At 35.5% G+C, this 16,415-nt stretch overlaps 1 protein-coding gene across 1 annotated transcript in view; it reads left to right on the forward strand.

The window, feature by feature from the left end:
- Window positions 1–16,415, forward strand: part of LOC121429128 (germinal-center associated nuclear protein-like) — a 38,404-nt gene that overhangs the window by 7,841 nt on the left and 14,148 nt on the right. Inside the window, exons 3-15 of the mRNA XM_041626047.1 lie at window positions 546–1,412; window positions 2,627–2,829; window positions 6,953–7,061; window positions 8,597–8,692; window positions 9,732–9,809; window positions 11,189–11,325; window positions 12,251–12,325; window positions 12,727–12,935; window positions 13,460–13,666; window positions 14,071–14,184; window positions 14,595–14,757; window positions 15,198–15,347; window positions 16,227–16,335. Coding sequence (XP_041481981.1) covers window positions 546–1,412; window positions 2,627–2,829; window positions 6,953–7,061; window positions 8,597–8,692; window positions 9,732–9,809; window positions 11,189–11,325; window positions 12,251–12,325; window positions 12,727–12,935; window positions 13,460–13,666; window positions 14,071–14,184; window positions 14,595–14,757; window positions 15,198–15,347; window positions 16,227–16,335 — 2,517 coding nt within the window. The remainder of the gene's footprint in view (window positions 1–545; window positions 1,413–2,626; window positions 2,830–6,952; window positions 7,062–8,596; window positions 8,693–9,731; window positions 9,810–11,188; window positions 11,326–12,250; window positions 12,326–12,726; window positions 12,936–13,459; window positions 13,667–14,070; window positions 14,185–14,594; window positions 14,758–15,197; window positions 15,348–16,226; window positions 16,336–16,415) is intronic.

A 16,415-nucleotide genomic window follows, 5' to 3' on the forward strand; every position in this document is an offset into this window, starting at 1 on the left:
TGGCAAATTGTGGATTAACGCCTTGCCAAAGGACGCTAGGCCATGGTGGGATTCAAACACACGACCCTCTGATTATAAGGCGAGAGTCAGAACCGCTACACCACGGCGCTTCCAAATATTTGACACCTGGGTGCTCTTTTTAGAAATTAATCGGCATTATGTATTAAGTGTATGTCAGATGGCTCAAATAGCACAGAAATATGGTTTCATCTACAAAGACAATACAAAATGTGTTTCAGCTAAAATTCATTAATTTGTGATCGTTTTTACTTTCATTTATGGCATTCATATGATTTGTTGCTATTTATGACCCCAAAATATGTGCAAATTTTTATCCAAAAACAACAATAAAAGTAAAAAGGAAGAATACAAAGAAATGAATAGATTTTATAAAAAAGATTACAAAAGAAAGGTTTAATGACCTAATATCTAGTAAATTTACCTGTGTAAAACCGATTAAAGAATGGAAGTCAATATCCCATGCTAATATTTTACAAAGCTCTGCTACCTGAAATGCATCATTTGTTTTATTGTTGTGAATTCAGATCCTGGAAAGCGATTTATCAGTCCAATGAACAACCCAGACCTGGCTCCAACTACTTCAGTTTCAGACACTTCAAAGGATGGACTGTTTGGAAAGTCAAGCAGCATTCCCTCTGACTCTGTGACATCAGATCTTGCCACAGAGGGAAACATTGAATCCATGCCTGGATCTTCTCTTTTTTCTCAAGCATCGTCTTCTGGAACTTCCCTGTTTGGTCAAGACTCCTCCTCTGGGAGTGCGCCATCTGGCTTGTTTGGTAAACCAAGTGTCTCCACATCACCTTCTGTGTTTGGATCTCAGTCAAGCACATTTGGATCTTTTGGTACAGAACTAAAACCATCCATCTTTGGACAGGGTATTGATTCCGATTCTTCCATTGAGGATGTAGGAATCAAACAACCCTCTTTCCAGGTAGTATTTGGTTCTGTTGGTGATGATGAAGCTGGTACTGGTAGAACTGTTGAGGCCCAAGATGCTCCTTTATCGAACCGACGTGTTCTCTCCAGAGATTCAGCTTCAAAGGAGACTACAAGAACCAGTGGTTCCTTTGGACATGTATCCCCTCTCAAGAATGAAGGTGTCTTTCAGCAGTCTAGGAGAACCTCTCTCAAGAGAGACCTCTCACCTTCCAAACCATCTTCGGTATCTCAGCGTCCGCTTACTTCTCATGATGATGTCTTTGGGTCGGACATATCAGATATGGAAAGCTTTGGATCGGCGCCCTCAAAGCCGAAGATTGAAAAGGAGAGCATGCAGGGGAGGGCATCAGTCAAGAGGAGTGGTCTGTTTGGCAGGGCTATAGAGGATGCAAGTGGACACAGGGAGACTGATTCCAAGAAACAAAGAAATCAAGAAACATCACCAAAAGGTAAGAGTATAAGGTTTTTATCTATTGGTACATACGATACCAACATTAATCTTGCAGAAATTTAGTTTGGGCGTCGTGGTCTAATGTTTAAGACTCTCTTCTTTCAATCTTAGGGACGTGGGTTCAATTCCCAACAGCGGCGTGTTGTCCTTCAGCAAGAAATTTACACACGTTCTGATGCATTCAACCCAGGTTAGGTGAATTTGCCTGTGTTAGTGGATTGTTGAATTGGCATCATAACTTTATGTTTATGGATCTAGTTCATGAAAAATAGACATAAGGGTAATCAAGTATGAGTGATTGTCTTGCACACATCTTTAGGTCAAATGATCATGGTCAAAGGTCAGTTTGGGTCAATGGACATATTTCATTATCGTATTAGTGATTTATTTTGTGAATAATTATTTAATAGCTGTTTTCAAAGGCAGCACTGTTGCTTTATCGAATTGCGTAATGCAGGCAATGCTGCATTCAAAATTTTTATTTTGAGATGCTGCTGGGTTTGTGCACCTGGCCAAGTGCACTGGGCTGTGAGCTCTTGTCTATGATTAAAATCTGTGCTTAGGAACTGACTCAAATACTACACAAACAGGAATCCATTTGACCCTGGCCTTATTTACCCCACTCTCCCCTATTGGTTTTGCAAGATAAGCTGGATTTTATTGCCTTGATTTCAATTGCTCTGCGTAGATATGAAGGGTTTCTTCATGTTTGGATGATAAAATGTTGATAATTCTTTTGAGTAAAAAAAAACCTCCACAAAAAAAAGTCATTAATCATTTGTACATGTTTCAATGGAAGTGATTTAAATAGTTGATTAAAAAAATATAGTAATTTAAATCGCAATTAATATCAACATTGGCCAACCCTGTGTTCTAAGGAAGTGATCTTGATATTGATAGCCATAGATTTCATCATACTGTAGTTTTTTTTATGATTAGCAATTTGCCAACTACATGTACATGTACTATTGTAAGTGAGTGAAATGGTGCAAGTTGATAGCTGAGAGCAAACCTCGAATATCATAAAGAGATAACTTAAGTTTAGTTGATAGCATGCCATTCACATCTCGAGGGACTCTCTATTTGGACAGTCAAGTTTCCGGTCATTTTTTACCCAAACCATTTTGTTTGCAAGCAGTAGCATTGTAAAAACCTTTCTTCTTTTTCATTGTTATTCTTATTAACTTTTTTTTTTGCTGCTCCCATTTTCAGATTCTTTGACAAAGAGGAAAGAGACTTCAGTGTTTGTGAGTAGCAGAGATATCAAACATCTTAATACCATCATTGTTAAAGACGTACCAGATGAGCTGAACAATCGTATTTACATCAACAATTTCTTCTCCATGTTTGGGAAGGTAAAGAAAGTTCTTGTGAACCCTAGGAAGACAATGGCCACAGTCTACTTTGAAGACCATGTGAGTTTTTTTTAATTATATAACCAGAGAATTCAAAGTGATTTTATCCTCTTTTTCAGTTGATTTCTTTTTGTCTTGCCCACCAGAAGTGAAACTCTTTAAATAACATCATCTGTTGATGCATGAATTGTCTAAAAAACTCTAACACTATTGATGGGGATAAAGAAATGATTAAAGGAACTAGAATTTTAATTCGTCATGAGGACGAATTAGGTGATCTGTCTCTGATTCTCTTGATCATGAATATTACCACCAATATGATAATCATGATGAAAATCAAAATATGTTGATAGCTCTTGCAATTCAGGAAATGAGGTGAAGCGGGGGTTGGTTATAATTATGAAATGGTAATAAGCCAAGGTAATAATCTCAACTTACCGACAGACATCATCCAATATATCAAGTGTTTCAATTATTGTATGATCCCAATACTTGACACAATATATGCAAAATCGCACAGATATTATTACAAACCTAATTTGGCTAGCACAAACGGTATCTTGGATTTTCTCTAGGTGATATGACAGAGAAATGGGGTAGTACGGACTTAAATATGAGATGACGTAGAAGACACAATGTATGAAGTTTGCTTCAGGTGAGATGATACCAGCCCACATAAGTAGTCATTTGAAGACGTTCTCAAAACATGTGCCTCCTACATGTAGAGTAGAAAACTTTGATAAGTGTGTCAGAAAGTCTTGTGATGATGTAAAATAAAAAAAGAGATAGGGCAGAGAGGGAGAGAGAGAGGTAGAGAGAGAGCTAGTACCAAATCGGAGACTTTATATATAGTGAGTCACAGGTCAAAGGTGAGTGTGCTGTCTTAGATCAAATACTGACCACTTTGACATATATTGCCAAGGACTCTTTACACATAAGCAAATTAAGAGGATCTCTAATCCAATTTTGCAAGTGAAATTAAGGCATAACGCTGGCATCTGATCGGAAAATAAAGACAACTTAGCGATAGCTTAGAATCTCAGTTACATTATACTCAAAGCTCAGAGAAAACAACCAACAAATAGTGGAGATATGGCTCGCGAAATAGAGGAATGTAAAATCCGGTTTTGAGAAAAAGTCATTTCCCATAGAGATTGCACACAAAATGAGCGAAAATGACATGCCTCTATAACTTGCCATTTTTCAGGATGATCCATTCCTTTAAAAGTGAATAAAGGCAGCAAATTAGAAAGAGTGTGTCCTTAGCTACAACATATTGAAAACTAAGCGAAAATTGACCAATATTTACAGAGTTAAAGTCAAATTTGCATAATTATAATGACGTCATAAGTAGCAAAATGGGAATTTTTAGTTCCGACGCCATTTTGATGACGTCATGATAAAATTTTGGGTCAAATGTGACATGAAATCACATCTCCCATCCATACTCTATTCGAATATGAAAACAAAACTGGGGGTCAACGGACTACTTTAAGAGCTATAATGAATTTTGTATAGGCATGTTTTTGCACATATATTGTCTATGTTTAGTGCGCGCGCGCGCGCGTGCTGTAAACTTTGATGGAGGCTAATTCCTTTATTACTTGTCGTAGAAGGTTGATCAAGGTATCAAATTGTTCAGAATTATATTACGGATGCATTGATATGAAAAAAATGGTGATCCTATGTTGTATAGTGCCGTTATGCGCGGAAACGCGCGCGGAACCGTGCGCGCGCGCAAATTTTTGAAATGCTTAAAATGACCTGATTCATACTCTACTTTGGTCAAAAAGTGATTTTGAGCATTTTAAAATTTTGACGCGCGCGTACGCGCACGTCATGACCTTTACATGACCTTTGATGACATGGACAGTTGACCCTTGACCTGAAGTTAATGTGATGTAAATATTGTTAATTTTCGATAATTGATAATGAAGATATGATTGATAATGTGATTTTACAAAATGGCGTCTAGATGACGTCATGATGACCTTTTGACCTTGAACTTGCTTTATACACATCACATGATAAGTCCCCATATCTGATGATATTTTGAAGATAATTGATAATGTAGATTTTGAGATTTAGTACTAACAAGAAAAGGGCGGAAAAATAAAATTAAAACTAGAATTTTAATTCGTCTTACGGACGAATTAGGTGATCTGTCTGTGAATCTCATGATTATGATCTATTTTTTTATAATGATCACCATGTCAATGCAGATCAATATGAGCATCATGATATTAAGCGCAGTTTTATTAATGAAAGGACATGTTGAATACTGTTGAAAGACATTATTTGAAAGAAAAAGTTGTAAAAAAAACTTGCTTTTCTAAAGAATGACAATTCAAATTTAGCAAGTGATAACACGAAATATTGAGCAGTGGTGATGAAAGCAAGAATCCAGTTTTGAAAAATTTAAATCAGTATCCATAGACTAGATTTTTGGTTACCTCATGAACAATCATGACCAAATGACCTTTCATTTCTTACATTACGATAGGTAGATTTCATTGCAAGATATTATGCAAGCATGTCTTACATAGCAGGATGGAGAAATTGCATAGACCAAGTGAATAGAAAGCAAAGCAATGAACACTGATGGAGGTATTTGGAATGCGTTCAGCATGTTCTTATAACAATACTTGGCCAACTCTGAAATACCAGTTGCTAGTACACGCATTGTTGTTTTTATGCGTGTATTGAAACGCACAATTCAAAAGAAAAATCAAGACATCAAGGTTGTTGCTAATATCTCATTAAATATAAAACAATCATGTCACTTTAGTACGAATGAACTTCTTATCATGCGCAGAATGGAACCACAAACGGGCTTATGCGGGTTACACGCAAAATGAGACAAAATTTAATAAATAAAAAAAATAGATCCTGATGGGTTTCGATCCAGGGACCCTCGCATTGCAAGGCAGATGCACTAACCATTCGACCACAGTAACTGCCATACACTTTCAAGGCAACGATGAAATATAACCTCAAATTGAATTTTTCAAGTGCAAGTTTTATCATAATGATATACTTTTATACATTGTTAATATTTATGATGATGTCTTGCTTAAAATGATAAGATTGTAAAATAATTTGGAAGAATATAAAACCAGCTACAATATGTAGAAAACTGGGCCAAAAACGACCAATGATTACGGAGTTATAGTCATATTTCCAAAATTATTAAAACGTCATAAAACAAAAATGGAAAACTTTAGTTCTGACGCAAATTTGATGACGTTATGATAAAATTTATTGTCAAATGTGACATGAAATCACATCTACAAGTCCTATTCTATCCGAATATAAAAGAAAATTTGGGGGTTAACGGACTATCTGAAGAGTTATATAGAATTTTGTAAAAGCATGTTTTTGCACATTTTTGGCCTATTGTGAACGCGCGCTTGCGCGCGTAATTCAAACTTTGACGGAGGCGCATTCCTTTATTACTGGTCGTAGAAGGTCGGTTAAGGTATCAAATTATTGGGAATTTCATAAAGAATGCATTGATGTAAAATAAAGTGCAGTTGTGCGTTGCGTAAGGACGTTACGCGCGTAAACGCGCGCGAAAATCCTTGAGCGCGCAAATTCCTGAAATGCTTAGAATGACCCGAAACGTACTCTACTTTGATCAAAAAGTGATTTTGAGCATTTTAAAATTTTGACGCGCGCGTACATGCGCGTCGTGACCTGTACATGACCTTTGATGACATGGACAGTTGACCCTTGATCTGAAGTTAATTTGATGTTAATATTGTTAATTTTTGATGATTGATAATGGAGATATTGTTGATAATGTGATTTTACAAAATGGCGCGTAGATGACGTCACGATGACCATTTGACGTTGAACTTGTTTCGTACACATTGTATGATAACTGTCCATAATTGATTATATTTTGATGAAAATTGATTGAATAGTTTTGATGATTTTGGTGGAACAAGAAAAGGGTGGAAAAAGAAAAATAAATAAAAAGAATAAATAAAGAAATAAATAAAAAAGAAAATTCGTAGAAACATAAGAGGTGATCTGTCAAACTTGACAGATCACCTAATTAATTTCAAAGTTTTATATATTAATACAATATGTATTAGTAATAGAAGTCTTGATATTTGCATTCCTTTTCTTTCATTACTTTCTCCAATATTTTGACTGTTTATTATTTTATTTTCTCCAGGAATCAGCAGCGAAAGCAAAGCGTCGTGTCAAAACTTTGAAGGATGGAACCAGACCAGTTGCAATCTTTTGGACACAGAAAGATAAAGGCAAAGAAAAGAGAAAGAGTGGTGAGTTTTGTGATTTTGTTAAATCTTCTTGGTCATGATATGGCTGCTTCAATTTAACCCTAAAAAGACTGGGCTATTTTGGAGGCTAGAAAAACCTTTTGGGCCCCCCCCCTAAGATCTCGGCCGTTGGTCGTCCGATCGCAACCAAATTTGGCACACACATCCTTTGTCATGTCCTCTAAAAGAAAACATAGTCAAAATACTGATATTCATTGTATTTTTTAATATATGCATAATTAATTATGCGAATATGCAAATTTTTATCAAAAAATTGAATTTTTCATACTTTGGTACCTATTGCGGTCCATAAATTCCCGTTTCAAGGTTTTCAGCTGTAAGAAGAGGTTGTTTATCATGGAATTGTGTTATTTCGTGCTTGAATTATTAGATATGCTTATGCAAATTAGTAATTACTAAATATGCAAATAAGTACTCTGCATGCGTTATGTAGAGAAATACAATAATTGGCATGTTTTATTGCATTACACTCTCTTGCAATGAGACAAAGCAATCTTGGAAGATACACAAGTGATGTGTTACATGTACACTAGCTGGTGAAAACAAAGCATAGGAGATATCACATAATTTATGCAAATTATATTCATAATTAATTATGCGAATATGCAAATTTTTATCAAAAAATTGAATTTTTCATATTTTGGTACCTATTGTGGTCCATAAATTCCTGTTTGCAAATTCTTGAGTATTCTAGATATATTTTGGGTTTGTGTAATATATAACTTCTTCAATATCAATTATAGCATAATCAACTAAAGTGTGACATTACTTGTCTATTCAGTGTTTCCTGCACCCAAGAATATAGTTGTGCAAGCAATTCTGGTATTTTGCACTACTTTTCTTATGTTTTTCTTTGATTTTAATTTCTTATGTATTTCTTTATTTTGCATTTCTTATGTATTTCTTTATTTTTTTATGCAATGTTTTTCATTATTTTCATATCCTAGAACTGCTACTTGAATTCACAAGTGACATAATATAGGAAGAAACAAATAAAAATGTAGTTAGAAAACAATGTGTATAACATTCATTCAAATACCATACACTTTACACACAAACGAATACAAATTTCAATTTCTTACGTGACATGTGATACGAAAATGTTACGTAACTCCGCAACCGCGGCATGGGGGTATACAAATTTGGTATCAAAAGTTGCGCAAAACTCAAGAGAAAAAAGTCATGAAATGGCGGCGTGAATGCTTCATGCACAAAAAAAGTTATCGCGATTTATGTACAGGGGGGGGCCTAAAAGGCCCCCCCCCCCAGTCTTTTTAGGGTTAAAGAAAGAGGCCTTTTCAAGAGCATTTTCCTAATGTGTATACCTACATCTGTTGCTTGCTTTGGATCATTTACCAGGTCATATAGGTTAATTTCTTCTCAAATCTCCAGAAAAAAAATGAAAGAAATGTGAAAGCCAGTCAAATAGAAGTTTAACTGACACACTTCTGAGTGGAAGGTATTTATCCAGTTCAAGACATCATTGCTATTTTATTGTCAATATTCAATTTTCCTAGATGAAAATGTACCTCCGTCAACTATTGAGATAAAGAGAGAGACTGAGCCGGTACAGAAGAGAGAAAAGCCTCCTCCTCCTCGTCCATCAGTCATTGGTTAGTATACAAATTTATATAAATGATTGATACAGTATAGTCATTTTCAAACAGTGTACTCAGTTTTTAAATTGTGATGATAACATGGTGTTAATCTGATATAGATGCACTCAATATCTTTACAAGAAGTTTGAGAATTTGGACTTGATATTGACAAATGAAAAAGTTAGTTTCACAGTGCAACCTAGACTTATTTATACTGGGATCATTGTGGTTGTGTAATAATCATCAAGTGAGATTTCTTGCTTTAAAGTCAAATTTCTAGGAAAACATGTTAGGAATTATTATAGTTGACGGGGTAGGGTTGTATCCATCCAACAAGGTAAGCCAAATTAAAAAGAACTTTCGCTTTCACTGAATGCCAAATTCTACCACTTCAGGGTTGTGCTGTAAACAGCCTTTGATTTTTGGATGTGTCATAACAGTCAGGAAAAATATGACTTGCAATGCTCTTTACCTAATCCAAGGTTCGAATTTAGCAGTAACCTGGAGGCCTGGGGCTTCCAACAGTTTACGTCAGGCAACCACTATTGCAAAGTGCTAAGTTTTGCTGGCATGAACTAGGCAACCAGTTTTATTTCAGGTGTGCTTCCCCCCCCTGCACTCATTTTACCAACTTTTTTCACCAAACTCACATTTTAAACTTCACAGAAGGTCTCACCCTTGTAAAACTAACCACCAAGTAACACAAAAGACACTAATACAATGCAACTGACCGTGGAATTGCCATGCATACTTTTAGCACAAAGCACTGAATATGGAGCAATCTTATTTTTGGATTTATTTTTGTCTATTTTATATCAGTAAATTTTATATTGCATTGTAAAGATAAAGATTAATATTGTTTCTTTTATTTTGGGATTAAGCTGTGCATATGGATGTAATGATTACTTCAAAATTTCTTTTTGTGACAGTCTTATATTTTAGAGTTAAGATTGTGAAGTCAGCCATGAAAGGTATTTGACTTTGTATTCATTGCATGGCAGTACTGGTATATCACTCAATAATATATTGAAATATTTCCTTTTCTATTGAACAGGAAGAAGCATTAAAGGATACCATACTGCCTCTGAGAGATATGAAGCTTTGGAAGAAAGAGATAAACAGAGCAGAAAAGGTAAGACTTAAACAGGATGTATGCTTACACCTTGATTACAAATGCACTTACAGTTTCATATATGGTGTTGGTTTTGCGACTGGTAAATACGTCTGTAAGAATGATGACGTCATCCAAGATGGCAACTTACGTTGACCGACGGAAGGATCGAAGATGACGATGTTTCGATCATCATTTGAAAGGAATTAGCAGTAACTGCGGTCTAAGGTACGATATTTCTGAATTTCATACATTTTTCCGTAAATATGGATGCAATTTCTTTTTCATAATGTGACATTTTATGATTTTATGTGCAAAAAACGATCAGAAAAAAAATCAGGTTTCCGTCGAATGTTAGATCTAACATTACTGCTAATATGTTTTCTGTACGTACGGGCCTCCAAATTCTTCAGTCTATCATTGGTGAGTGAGCCAACGCAGTTCAGCGGAACAACCAAAATCTAGACTGAAGCTTTTGGTCTCGTGTGCGACGGTGTGGGGTGCAAAATAATGTAAGAAGTGATCGAACTTTGCCATTATGCATGCATATTTATCTCAATGTAAAAATACGGACTCTTTTGTCAAAAAACTGATTTTGGGGGATAAGAATACTGAAAATGCAAAATACAACTTGGCAGCTGTGCACTAGATAATCACCAATGAAGATTTAATGGTATCACTTACCACAAGAAACGATCACCAGTCATTCTTAAAGTCGCTTTTAACTTATGAACAGCCTTGTGAAACATTTCCCTGGGAGATGAAAAGCAAATAGAGGAAAGTTCACAAAATATTTGATCTTTTTTGTTCCTCCAACCCCCATTTTTCTCCTTTCTTACTTCACTTTATAAACTGCTCAAACCATGGCTATTTGAGATCATAACAGCTTTTCATATGAACTACAAAATGGAGACAAATTCTTTCAGGATGGTCCTGTCAGGGGAAGAAACATCCATATTTTATGGATTTAGCCCTAGGTATAATTGGGGATGGACCACTACACTGGGTTTCTCCTGCCTTCATGTGTATAGTATGGTGGGTTGTTAACATGGAAAGATGGTGAATCTCCTCTACAAAAACAGAGCTGCCAACAAGTACTGATCTTCAGTACTGAGTACTGAAAAATGAGGAGAATACTGATGGTTTCATATAAAATAATGTTTTTTTTTAGTATCAGTGTTATGTGTTATTTGTTATTTCTTTGAAAATAATGATTTCCTCACCTAAAGACTGTTCTCCTTCTAATTTGCAGGTCTGTAAAATGACCTCCATTTATTAACGTCCGAATGGCAATTGCCAGTCATGTCTGCTTATTACACATATTAAAATGAACTGTTTGTTCTCTCCTGCTAACAGGGCTATTTTCATGTTCACATGTTTTGTTTTTGTTTTTCTTACAGGATTGACCAAACAAAGTGACCTGGCTACAGCCAAGAAGATGACCGGTACATGTCCAGACATGTGTCCAGAGAAAGAAAGATACATGAGAGAGGTTCAGAGAAGACTCAGTCCGTTTGAGATATTACATGGGGATAAGGTGAGTGAGTGACATTTGACCTACAGTCATATAGTTACAGTTGGATTCACATTGAGTATAACATCTGCAATTTTTCATCTTTTAGGGGAAGGAACTTTTAGATCCCATAGTATATATTTTAAACATTATTTTTCTTCCTTACCTTGTATGTCATTATTGTTGTCGATACATAACCATGCAATGTTTGGTTGACCCAGTGTAGAGAATGAATGAGATTCATGTCTCTGCTTACCCTAGGTGATTAATGGAGACCTTTTTTCTGGTTGTTTGTCTGTCAAATTTTCATTCTATCAATGATATAGCGAACAAGATAATTGATCAATTTCTTATCTGGTCCCAATATGAATATAGGAGTGTATGACCATGATCTGTTTTGGGTATCTATGTCAGAGATCTTTGGTCACAGAGGTCATTACATTCCTTGAGATACCTTATTTTCACTATAACCGATGAAGTGTTTGAGGGATCAACTTCCAACTTTGGTCATGTGTGCATTTGAGAGTAGCTGTGATCTGATTTGATTTTGGGTAACAGAAGTCAATGGTTACAGAGTTTGGGTCATCACAATAACTAATAGATCCAATAAATAAATCAGAATTATAAAATGTTCATGAACTGGTATGATGATGATGATCTTATGAGATTATTAAACTCTGAAGATTTTGGAAGTTAAAGTGTGCAAATATTTCAGGTCTGGCATAGGAGGAGACATAATTATTGACTGGAGAAGTTGAGAATCCATCTAGTTTTCAAACTGAAAAATAATAAATTGCAATATGTATTTATTGTTGGGGAAACAGTTTGTTGCAATGATTGATTTTTCCTGGCTGGTAAGATTGTCAAGGAATGTTTTTCACATATATTTTATTTCTGGTGATAGACTTTAATGATTAGTCCTGTTTTCCCATTTATCTTTCATGTACAGATTGAGAAAGGAGAGAATCCTCATGTTTGCCATGAGAGGGCGGTAAAGGAATACAGCAGATCATCTGCAGACCAGGTAAAGTAGAATCATGTATAGTAGTAATGGAATAACATCTACCAGTGTATAAGCTTCAAAAAGAATTATACGCTATAACCCAAGCTTAAGCCTTGCAGCCTTTTACAGCACACAGGCATTTCAAGGAACTGATAAAGTTTGTGACAGTAATTATGTACATTCACCAGAAATTACAAATATATGGACATTTTTACATGTATTATTGCTACCAAAAACAATGTGTGCATGTGTTGGAAAAACATGTGTATAGGATGTTTATTTTGCAGAAATGTACTGTTTGGGGGCTTTCTAAATAATAAATTTGTGTTTTGAAATGCTAGTATTTTTTAAATGTTACTAGAAATCTTAGTAGTAGATAATATTTGTTACACTGTAACACAATCTTGATACCTTATTAACAGGAAGAGCCATTGCCCTCTGAACTTCGACCTCCGGCTGTTCTTGACCTGACCATGAATTATCTAATGAGAGAGATCATGAATAGAGATCCAAGGAGCTGGGCTGACTGGTTTGATTTCTTATGGAACAGGACAAGGAGTATCCGCAAGGAGATTACACAACAGCAGCTGTGTGGGACTACAGCTGTTAGTCTAATGGAGAAATGTGCAAGGTATTGAAAAGAACAGGAGATATCTAATGAAATTGAAAGAGTAATCTATGTACCTGCGCATGCTGTGGTTCTTAAGATGTATAAAGATTTCAGGTTCAACTTGTAACTGCTTCTATACTCTAGTGTATAAAACTAGAAACATGTTCAAATTTCACAAATCTTTCTTGTATTTTTTCTTGTGAAAACATCATCATGTTTTATTGTAGCACATAGCTGTCAAAAAGTAGAATGTCATATGAAATGTTTATTCATTAGGGTCCCATATTACAATCACAATCTAGGAACTGGTCTTAGGATTTATTTTACATGTACATTTATGATCAATGCCATAGTAAAACATTCTTCTATGACCTGTTGCTAAGGGTTGTGTTACATTCCCCAGATGATTATTTGATGATGTGGGAATTATAATATAAAAATTTGATTTAAATAAGTACATATTATGCTGTTTGATATCAAGAATTTCACAAAATACAAAGGATTTTTTATGATTAACCTCAAGTATTATATAAATGTAATTTCAGGTTTCACATATACTGCTCATATCGACTGTGTGAAGAAGGCCACATGGCCTTTGATCCTAAGATCAACAACGAGAACTTGACAAAGTGCCTTCAGAGTTTGAAGCAGTTTTACCATGATCTAGCTAATGAGGGTGTCTTCTGTCCTAACGAAGCAGAGTTCAGAGCATATGAGGTCTTGCTCAACCTCACCGGTGGAGATATCTTAAGGTCAGTGTGGAGGGAAAATCTTTCTTTTAAGTCAATTCAAAAGTAAGCAATCTACTCTTATCAAAATGCATTATTTTCTTACTCCTTACCTTCCTTTAAAAGAAATTTGATTCCCCTTTCTTTCAGATGGGAAAATATTTTCCCCATTGTCTATCAGGGATTTTTGTTAGTTTTTAAATGTGCTAAGCCTGTCAAGAATAATGGGAACAACCTACATGTAAGACCATTGATAGTACCTTTGCTCAACTTTCTATACTATCATAAAAAAATGACTTCAGTGCAAGTCTCATCCAGTTTTCTAGTGAGAGGTGCCATTGAATGAAAGGTATGATTGGTGATAGGTAAGATTTCAGCAACACATTTGAAATTTTATTTTGTCATGTGTTGTTTGTCTTTGTTTTCAGAGAGGTCCAGCAGTATCGACCTGAAGTAAGAAACTCTGAGGCTGTGGTTTTTGCTATCAAGGTCTCTGCAGCTTTCAGTAGTAACAACTATTGCAGATTCTTCAAACTCATCAGGTAATCTCATTTAGCATTTCAGTAGAAACAACTATTGCAGATTTTATAAACTTATCAGGAAATCCGGAATCTGCCCCCTCCCCCCAGCCATTTGGTGTTTAGGTAGATTCACTTTAGCATTTCAGTTGTACCAACTACTGGAGATTCTTCAAACTTATCAGGAAGCGTTTCAATTGTGCAACAAATCTGGGAGAAAACATGAATGAATATGAATGATGTACAATGTATGGATATAACAAGGAATGGTTGCCTTGAGTGACCATTTTTCATTTGAATAATTGCACAAGTATTTCAAGAGGTTGTTGGGTAGCCTACTATATTTGCTATGATCACAGACAACTGTTGCAGTGGTTTCTTATTCTTTACAACCCATTCTCATAATCTTATCTTGCCTTCTTATTTGAGTACAGGGTGGCTTCATTCTTAAACGCATGTATCCTCCATCGCTACTTCGTCCAGCTTCGATGTCTGGCTTTAGAGACGATGAACAAAGCCTTCACCACACCCAAGGGTACCTCAATGTTTCCTACCGCTGAACTCGTCCATCTTCTGGCCTTTGAAGATGATGAACAGGTGAGGGGTGTTCTTGTTCCTATACCATTACCTGTAATACTAAATCTGATGAATATTGTGATATAATAGCAAAGATGTGAGGATTAATTTTCCAAACCATTGCATGGTCATAGGTTAATCTGCCTTGTTTTCTTCTTGAGCGAGTAAGGTGTGTTAAGTGCAAAAATACTAATTTGTTATGGGTGTCAATTCATTGGTAGTCAGCCCTGAAATGCTCCATTGCATTAGCTACTGGTGGTCTGGAGAGAGAATTGCCAAAAAAATAAGCTGCATGCTTGATAATCTTGGTTGCTGGGTGCCTAGCAAGTACCCTCAGATCATGATTTATCGAACTGAATGTGTATACAGTTATTAGCAGTTTAGAAGTCTAGTAATTGATTTTTTTTTATTGTGAAGTTTATGGCATCTTTTACAAGAAGTACTATTATTACGTTTTATAGGCTTCGGTGTTCTGTGAGTGTCATGGTTTGAGTAATGCAGACGGTTGCATCCAACTTAGCAGAGGTGGGTTCATCTACCCGGAGGAGGCCATCACATCACAAAGAGCGCCCTCTGTAATTGAAGCTAAGAATGATCAATCAGTCGGAGAGGTAAAATAAAGCAGTTTAAATTTCCATGTAATTATTTTTCAGCCTAATGGCTCATATTTTGAGTTCTGGTTAAATAAGGCCACATTCTATGCCTGTAATGAAATATGGGAAGCCAGAAATGTTTGAATTATACGGATCATGGATCTAATGTTTCCTCATTCTATAGTGTTGATGAAAATGTTTTTTATTCCTAGACAGATATTATTTATTTGAATGCCAAATATGTTAATAAACTGAACCTCTGGTGTCAAAGATTTGTTAAAGAGAAATGCCAGTAATTGCAGTAAACACTGATTTTTTGAGAAAGTCTGTAAAACCAGGCTTAATTGTCAGTATATCATCAAGGATCTAGATCTGGTACAGTCACATAAACTGAACTTTGTGAAATCTTGAAATCTACGATGAAAAATATTCACACTGAAGATCACCAACACAGACAAGCGCACATGGGACAGTGTATGATTATTGCTTTGAATGTCGTGCCTGACGCTTGACCCGAATCCTGTGCTTATTTACTAATTTCTCAGCAATTACACAATTTCTTCCAGAATCTTACGGCACATATTCTTTATTTATACAAACAGTATATAGTGGTCATTTCATTGGATTCTGTATGAACTCATTTTGATATTGTTACCAAAACTGGCATTTACGTTTAAACCATATATGTTAAGGCCAAAGCTTAAATTGAATTGGAGATAAGAATAAGAGCCTAAATATCTGCATTTTCATGGTATTCATGAACATGCTTCCTTTATACATTTGATCCAAATACCCAAACTATGTTACTGTAGAATTACGAGCATTGACTTGCAGGTCTAGCTTTCTTCAATGTTATTGCTATTTATATATATGTGGATTGTTTGATATATCCCATAGGTAGTAAACAATGGCCCTCTTCCTTTAGCTCCACCGCATACTCCTATATCAAGCTTTGATGAGAGTGGAAGACTTCTAGACAGAGGTGTGGAAGATAAAACCGGTCAAGGTATGGATAGTTTGACAAAAGTAGGGTTCTTAAAGTTGGATGAATAATATTGATTTGTGTTACATGTATATGAATTTATT

Source organism: Lytechinus variegatus, chromosome 1, assembly GCF_018143015.1.
Source record: "Lytechinus variegatus isolate NC3 chromosome 1, Lvar_3.0, whole genome shotgun sequence".
Classification (NCBI taxonomy): Eukaryota; Metazoa; Echinodermata; class Echinoidea; order Temnopleuroida; family Toxopneustidae; genus Lytechinus; species Lytechinus variegatus.